This window comes from Dromiciops gliroides, chromosome 4 (genome assembly GCF_019393635.1).
Source record: "Dromiciops gliroides isolate mDroGli1 chromosome 4, mDroGli1.pri, whole genome shotgun sequence".
NCBI classification, from domain to species: Eukaryota; Metazoa; Chordata; class Mammalia; order Microbiotheria; family Microbiotheriidae; genus Dromiciops; species Dromiciops gliroides.
The window spans coordinates 232,510,074-232,518,127 of record NC_057864.1 but is presented as its reverse complement, the minus strand read 5'-3'; the positions used below and the strand labels follow the sequence as shown (position 1 = coordinate 232,518,127).

Sequence of the window (8,054 nt, the reverse complement as noted above, 5' to 3'; positions counted from 1 at the left end):
CCTAAGTGCTAAGTGGAAGAGGTGGGGCTGCTGTATGGTGGGAACGCAGGGGGCCGGCCTCTAGAGGCCTCAGACTCCCTCTTTTCCCAAGCCAGTAACGTGGAGCGGCAGGAGGCGGAGCAAAAAAGGGTCTGGTTAAGCTTCAGGGCGACCAAGGTAATTTCCGACCAGCTCAGGTAAGGGCTGCAAGCTGCAGCCCGAGGAAGAGATGGGCTATCAAGTCCAGCATCTCAAAATGTGCCGCTTTGCCCCTCCCCATTCATCTGTGCCCAAAGCCTCCAAAACCCGGAGTGTGCTAACTCAATTTTTTTGTTCTACATACAAGACACTAGGACCTACTTTTGGATGTGCATGGGAGCCAACCTGCCTCAACTTAGCCTGCCTAAACCACTCTTGGGATGGGTTGGGCTTGTGGCTATGGGTTTAGGCCACTGCTACACAGCATTCCTGGCTTGATAAACATGTTCCCGAAGTAGATCCTACATCAGAAGGCCCAGTAGCCTGTGAGAGAGAGAGAGACACATACTATCTTTGAACTTAGTGGAAAGTGTGTGTTAGGAGGAAGGTCAGAGAATTGTGAATGCTGGGGCCAAGGCAGTGTTGGTACAAGTCTGCCTGGGTAAAAAAGCCAAAATGTAGTAACTGGTTTTTCATAGACACAAACCACAAATGTACAGGTTGGTTGGGTGAGCTGGCATGAAATAGACACAGCTTTTGACTCCAAATCCTTCTACAATCTGTGTCAGAATTTAGGACTCCAGGAAAACGGATAAAATCTGATCTGAGGGGCTAATAGAAAGCTTTTATCTCTAACCAAGTCTTTTTTTGTTGTTTTTGGTTTTTTTGAGGGGCAATGGGGGTTAAGTGACTTGCCCAGGGTCACACAGCTAGTGTCAAGTGTCTGAGGCTGGATTTGAACTCAGGTACTCCTGAATCCAGGGCCGGTGCTCTATCCACTGCACCACCTAGCCGCCCCCTCTAACCAACTCTTAAGGATGGTTCTACACACATTTGGAACCTGTGAAAATTAATGACAAACACTAGACATCTTGTTATATGCAATTCTTCCTCACAACTTCAGAAGGATAAAGTCAATAAATAAAAAAGGTCTTAAGCACCTGTGATCCTTCTGTAGGTCATACCCGCCACAGGCTGATATGCTACTTTGGGATTCCACTCTGCAAACCCAGTTGCCTCAATCATGTGGAAAGCTCTTTATTGGCAGTAGGGCTAAACATACAAAAATTATTTTGGATTTGAAAGGGGGAGGAAATTATGGATACAGCAGTTGGGGGAATGGACACTGTGTTCAGAAGAAATCAACATCTTCAGGGGCATCCAGGTCACGATACTCCACAATTGCCCTTGGGTCACCACGAACCATCCTGTGAAAAAACAAGAGAAAAAACAGACAAGAGGTGAAGCTAAACTTATTAAAGTGAAGTAAGAAGAAGAGAGTATCTTAAGTCCGGAAATCTCAGATCTTACCGGTTTCGGGGTTTCCCAGGATAACCACCTTGGCCCCGGAATGAGTCATAGTTGCCACGGCCAGCACCATATGGAGCATGGGGGCCACCATATGGGGGTCCTCCTGTAGGGACTGCAGGGCGGACAGCTGCAGCTGTGCAGGAAACATGTTTAAGTAAGGACATCTATTGTTTCTTTGATTTTCTCCAGCTCCCCCAAACGATCCCACTCATCCTTTACACTCACCTCCATAGCCAAGGATAGGTGGCCGAGGCTGACCATAAGGCATCAGACCCTGGGGTGTCTGGTGTGGGTAGGGGAGTCCTGTCAGGCCTGGGGGGAGTACAGCATGGACCGGAACATGAATTACTGCGTAAGGGGGAGGGGGACAAGGGGAGGATGGATTCATGGGAATGAGTGCCCTAGAATACAGGATACCTTGGTCTTAAGATTCTTGGAAGGCCTGGGAAAAGGTAACAAATAACATTCTATCTTTTTTGGGGGGATGGGGCAATGGGGGTTAAGTGACTTGCCCAAGGTCACACAGCTAGTAAGTGTCCAAGTGTCTGAAGCTGGATTTCAGGTCCTCCTGACTCCAGGGCTGGTGCTTTATCCACTGCACCACCTAGCTGCCCCCAAATAACTACATTCTAAAGCATAACAGGAGTGATATTAATTCAAATCTCCATGAAGCACTTCTTACTTTGAGCAGGACCTGGTGGCTGAGCTGGCTTGACCTCAGGCAGCGCAGGCCGCTTAGCATCAGTGAGGAAATTGTTGAAGAAGGCCACCTCCTTCTTTACTTCCTCAATTTTCTCTGCATGCTTGTTGAAGATGTGCTTCCGTACAAACTCAGGGCCCTGGTACAGAAAAGAAAAGAATCCGTGGCCCCCTGAGCATCTGTCCAAAGACATGACAAATTCTTATTGTTCGGTCTCTGTGATCCTGTGGTTCCTACCCTTCATGGGGTTTTACTGGCAAAGATACTGGAGTTTGCCACTTCCTTTGCTTTAAGGCAAACAGAGGTTAAGTGACTTGCCCAGGATTACAGACCTAGGAAGTGACCAAGGCCACATTTGAACTCGGGTCTTCCTGACACCAAGCCCACGGCTCCATCCACTGAATCATCTAGGAAGGGCAAAAACAGATCTACTTCCCCCTTTGTTCCTTGGAGTTTTCATTTTGGGATCTCTTTAAGGAAGTGATTGGTAGACTCTTTCAATGACTATTTTATTCTCTGGTTCTAGAATACATGGGCAGTTTTCCTTGAAAATTTCTTAAAAGATGTGGTCCAGACTCTTTCTGATCATGGCTTTCAGGTAGTCTAATTATTTCTGTTGTTCCAGGTCTCTATTATGCTACAATTTCGTCCCCCTTTCAAAATACCCTAAGACACCCGGATCCCTTCACCTCAGCCTCCATCATTCCTAACCTTGAATTTCTTGCCACTGAGGGGGCATAGCCACTTGTCTTTGCCGAGCTCCTGGGTGTTGGAAGTGACAAATTTTTCCACCTCTTGCTCAGGATCTTTGCGCCCCATCTTCTGGGCTTCATCCTCTGACAAAGATTCCCGAACACTCAACAAGGGTGTCAGCTTCTCCTCAAATGTCTTCTGCCATTCTACTACTGTAGTAAAGAGAAAACTAGAGTGAAATACAGAATTGGAGGAAAGGAGATAAGAAAAAACACAGATGAGGTTAGTGAAAAATAAATACTACTGAAGACAAAATGGGGAAGTAGAGAAAGGAGGAACAAGGGCAGATACTGGATGTCTTGCCTTCTCCATGGCTGATACGATTTGGGGGTACAGGTCCTCGAACATGAATGATGCCACATCTGTTGGGCATTTCATCCTCATTGGGATATTCACAGGTGTTGTAATAGTCCAAAGAGTGCACAATGCGTAAGTACAGAAGGAGTTTGTCGAGAACCTGCAAAATATGTGATAATGATATCCTTTATTCATGCTACCTTGCCCTCTATTAATACCCTTCTCCCTTATACACATATAGGTAACTAACTCCTCCTCACCTTGAGCAGCTTCTCATCTCGTTCCACATTAATTTCAGCTGGATTCCCCTCTTTTGGAGGCTCCTCAGGGGGTCCCCCTCCACTGTTCCCCAGCAACTCTTCCTCTTCAGCACTCACTTCCTCAATCAGGTAATCAGTGATATTCTTCAGGATTGGGTTCTGAGAGGGCAGGCTCTGAATTGGGGGGGGGGGGGGGTGAGAGGAGAAAGTGGGTTATAAGAAAGGAATAAGGGCACCACCCCAGGTTGGTTGAATTGGGCTGCTTACCACATCTGGCTCTGACAGCTCAGAACCTTCCTATTCAGGAAGGCAGAATTTGAAAGGTGAGGTGAGATTCTTAATTAAATTGTGTGTACGAATCACAGAATAGTGGTCTTTGATTGGTAATGTTTTAACTTTTGTCCAGCCTATAATAGGCTCTGGCCCCACAGTGGGGAGGGAAGGGAAAGCGGCCAATAATGATAGCAGAAGAGTCTCATAATAGCAAAAAAGAAAAGAAGTTACAACCCAGATGTAATCACTGACCGTGGGCAAGGGAGGGGTCCCAGACTCAGCCCCCCAAAGTTGGGTCCTATCATCCAGGGTGTGAATCAGCTTGGCAGCCAGCTTGATGTCATTCCGCACAATCTGTTTGTGTTGAGTGATGCCATTGACATTACGAACCCGTCGAGTTAAGTCTCGATTCACACCAGGGCTCAGCTCACACTCCCGAAGCTAAAGAAGAACAGGTAATTGAAAAAGGAGCAGAAAAGAATCCAGGATACCCCGAACATGGCCCATGTTCTTATGTTTAACTACAACTACCATGCTCATACTACTGGGGACTATGAAATCCTTTAGGGAAATAACTGGTAAAGCTTATCAAATGGAAGCCTGAGATAACCACACAGGCTCAACAGATCTTGCCCAGTCTCATATATATAACCTGATATAATTTATTCCATCTATGGCACTCACCCTGATATTCTGCAGGTTCCAGCAGATTTCCTTGATGTTAACACTTCGATCAAAAGTCACCCAACCTCGACGGAAAAATCTAGGCAAAGGCAGTGGTTGGTAGTGAAAATTCAGATTAATCTAAATCAATCAAACTCTGCCTAGTCCATTCCCCTCATAGTATCCAAATATCCTGTCCTTCACAGCTCACCTCCTCTCAGGCTGGGGTTCTGACAAAGCCACGCGCATGAAGCCTGGGTATTTCTTACACAGCTGGGAGGAGAAAAAGAAAGAGGTATATTTAGAATTCACATTTCTTTTCTTCCAAGTCCCCAGCAACTAAGGGTTATTGCCCCTTATCTCGTTTCCTTCTCAGTTAGGGGGAACCAAAGGAAGACAATGTTAATTGGTCCTCTATAATGAGGCCATGATCCATTTATAAGAAAGTTTTGTAAAAGATAACCCTGAGATATCTATATCATCACAAACTGCAATCCCTTCACAAACACCTTCCCTAAAAAATAAGATAGCCCTATCTCACTCACAGAGATAATCTCAGCTCGAGGGATATTGGGTGCAATGTTGCGCATGAAGAGGGAGCAAGTCTTGTGTAGAGGTCGGGGTTTGAATTCCAGTCCAAGTGTTTCCTTGGTCTTCTCTTTAGGCTTTTCTCTATCTTCCTCTTTAGGCTTCTCCTTTTCCTTGGCAGCGTCTTCTGTGTGAGTTGGGGTGGGGTGGGGTGGTGGTGGTTAACAACTGATCTCATACCTCTTCCTCCCTCCCAATTGTATCCACCTAACCACCCCCTCATAAAAAAAGAAAAATAGATCATCAACAGGAAGTTAAACCCACCAGTCTCATCTTTCTCCTCCTCAGCCTGGACACTCTCTGACTCAGATTCAGACTCAGACACACTGCCTTCATCAAAGCTGTCATCCCCACTGTGTTTCCGGTTCCGCTTCTTACTGCTCTGTAAGGAATGGGAGGTGGGGTTGCAAAAGTCAAAGGATGAGCAGGAAATCAGGAACCAACCCCTGTCCCCAAGGCTCAATTCCTGCCCTACAAGCCCTCCACCTTCTTAGCTTCTTTCTCAGGCTCTTCTTTCTTCTCATCTTTCTCCCCGTCACCATCAGGCTTTTTGGCTTTATCATCAGACATACTATCATTCTCAGTCTACAAGCAGAGAAAAAACATGAAGGTGTTGTATCTCCCAAACAACCCACACTGGAGGCACCTTTCTCCTTAAAGGTGGGTCAGAATTTCTATCCATACCACTTCTACCCTTCCCACATCCTAGGGGCCCCCAACATTCCCAACCTGTTTGTTGTCTTCTTTGTCATCCTTATCAGTTTTTCGTTCCCCATCAGCAAGTCCTAAGCCTCCCCGTCCATCTTCTTTCTTGCCAGGTTCTCCAGGTTTCCCTGACTGCTCTTCTTCTTCTTCCTGGTCCAGAATCCGCAGGTCATGTTCTGTGCCTCCTTCCATCTTAATCACAGCTGCAGACAAAAGTTCAAAGGTTACAACCCAAACTTCCTAGTCCTAGCTTTTGACTTTCCAATACAACAAGCAAATTAAGCACCTATTATGGACAAGGCACTGTGCTAGGTGATATGGACACAGAAACAAAAAAGTCACTTCCCTCAAGCTCACGTTCTACAAAAATTCAAGGAGGAAAATAGTACAAACTACTAAGGGAAATCATATAAAGCTTTCCTTGGAGATGCATATACATTGAGCCTTGAAAGAAGTGAAGAATTCCAAGAGGCAGAGGTGAGAAGGGAATATATTCCAGACAAGGGAATAGTTTTTGTGCAAAGACATGATGATATGATTATCTAGTTGGGGGAACAAGGAGTAGGTAGGTTTAACTGGTACATAAAAGTACATGAAGGAGAGTAATAGGTAATGACTGCCAAGCTGAGGAGTATTTTATCCTGAAGGAAACTGACAGCCACTAGAGATTTCGAAAAGGGGAATAACATAGACCTGTATATTTCAGAAACAGATTTGGCATATGTATGGATAGACTGGAGAAAGGGTGACCCTGAAAGCTCAGAGTTCTACTGGGAGGCCATAAGAGAAGTGATGAGAACCTGAATCAGGGTTCTCATGTAAGAAGGGATGGTGAAACTTGTTAGAGGCAGAAACAACAATATCTGTCAACTGAATAGATGGAATGATGGAGGGGATGATAGAAAAGGAAGGGCTGATGATTAGACCATGAAAGAGTAATGAATTAGGAAGGAAAGAGAAAAAGAGAATGAGTTCTGTTCTGAACACAGAATCAGAAAATTTGAGAGCTGAAAAGAATCTTAGTGATCTTAGTTCATTCCATATAACACTGAATCTAAGATTATGATAAAAGGCTAACGTTGTCCAATAAAGTGATGATGGCTGGCAATAAGTGATGTGGAATTATAGTTTAGAAGAGGGCTAAGGTTACAGAGGACACCTAAACAAAGAGTCTACTGTAAGAAAATGAGAATTAAGTCCACAGAAATTAAGTCCATATGTCCTCTTGGGCCCAGGACATATGGGTGGGTGAGGACACCTATAGTTGGGGTTCAGTACATGGGTGATGATCTAGTAAGAGACAAAAGAATAGTCAGACAAAAGGAAAAGTAAAAGAGAAGAATTCCAAAAACTCCAGGAAAAGACAATGGTCAACAGTTTCAAATGCTAGAGAGAGATTAAGGAAGAACACTTTCAATTGAGGTCAGAAACCAGAATCCTTGGGGTTAAGAAATGAATGGGATGAAAATAATGGAGAAAAGTATTGCCTAGGTTCTCCCAAATTTCCCTCAAAACAACTAAAATAATGCCTCAAGACAAATTCTGGCATGACTGAACCAACAAAAGGATGAGGTGAAACAATTTTCCAGCCCAAGACAACTTGGAAGATTGGCAGGAAAGGTCTGTCTCACTGGGGTAAGAGTGGAGCACACAGTCCAGCAGCAGACCTTGGGGGGGGGGGGGGGGAGGGGATTGGGAGGTAATCAGCAGCAGTGGTTTCCATTACTTTCAGCCCACAGAAGGTAAAGGGGTCAAACAACTGGTCAGGAGGAGATTACAAGGGACCCTTTGCTGATACTGGGTGCAAGACTCTCTTGCACTACCCATACTTGATTCTGGGTCATAGTCCCAGGGTGAGGAGCATTAGCACACTAGAGCATGCAGCTACAGGGGTGTGGAGACCTTGGTCACAGTTCCAGGGCAGAAAAGAGTGCTTGTAGTCACTCAAAAGCCAGGATAGTAGTAAATATATCTCTCCTTAGATTATAAAGCCACATTGGAAGAGTTGAAAACTTTACAGATCCTCAGAAGTAACTTTGAAAACAACAGTGAAAAAAACTTGAAGCTTGGGATACTGCCTCCTTGACTCTGGAAGCAAGGACCAACTTTAACATAAAGTTACAAGAAATAAGCTAGAGAAATGAGTAAACAACAAAGTAAGAACCTGACCACAGAAACTTACTAAGGTAATAGGGAAGATCAAAATACAAACTTAGAAGACAACAAAGTCAAAGTAGCTACATGCAAAGCCTCAAAGAAAAATGTAAATTGGTCTCAGGCACAAAGAGATTTCTGGAAGAGCTCAAAAAGAATTTTGAAAATCAAAT

The 8,054-nt window shown here is 44.7% G+C and overlaps 1 protein-coding gene across 11 annotated transcripts in view; it reads right to left on the bottom strand.

Moving 5' to 3' along the window:
• Positions 1-1,199: 1,199 nt before the first annotated feature.
• Positions 1,200-8,054, bottom strand: part of SRRT (serrate, RNA effector molecule) — a 39,163-nt gene continuing 32,308 nt past the window's right edge. For 5 of the 11 annotated variants that reach the window (XM_044000991.1, XM_044000994.1, XM_044001000.1 and 2 more), the window contains exons 7-20: positions 5,752-5,930; positions 5,509-5,607; positions 5,287-5,404; positions 4,980-5,149; positions 4,646-4,707; positions 4,456-4,534; positions 4,024-4,212; positions 3,499-3,672; positions 3,245-3,398; positions 2,900-3,093; positions 2,171-2,327; positions 1,714-1,836; positions 1,489-1,621; positions 1,200-1,385 (exon numbers count right to left, since the gene is read on the bottom strand). In XM_044000991.1, coding sequence (XP_043856926.1) covers positions 1,310-1,385; positions 1,489-1,621; positions 1,714-1,836; positions 2,171-2,327; positions 2,900-3,093; positions 3,245-3,398; positions 3,499-3,672; positions 4,024-4,212; positions 4,456-4,534; positions 4,646-4,707; positions 4,980-5,149; positions 5,287-5,404; positions 5,509-5,607; positions 5,752-5,930 — 1,907 coding nt within the window. In that variant the 3' untranslated portion in view covers positions 1,200-1,309. The remainder of the gene's footprint in view (positions 1,386-1,488; positions 1,622-1,713; positions 1,837-2,170; positions 2,328-2,899; positions 3,094-3,244; positions 3,399-3,498; positions 3,673-4,023; positions 4,213-4,455; positions 4,535-4,645; positions 4,708-4,979; positions 5,150-5,286; positions 5,405-5,508; positions 5,608-5,751; positions 5,931-8,054) is intronic. The other 6 variants (XM_044000997.1, XM_044000998.1, XM_044000992.1 and 3 more) reach the window with 4 other exon arrangements.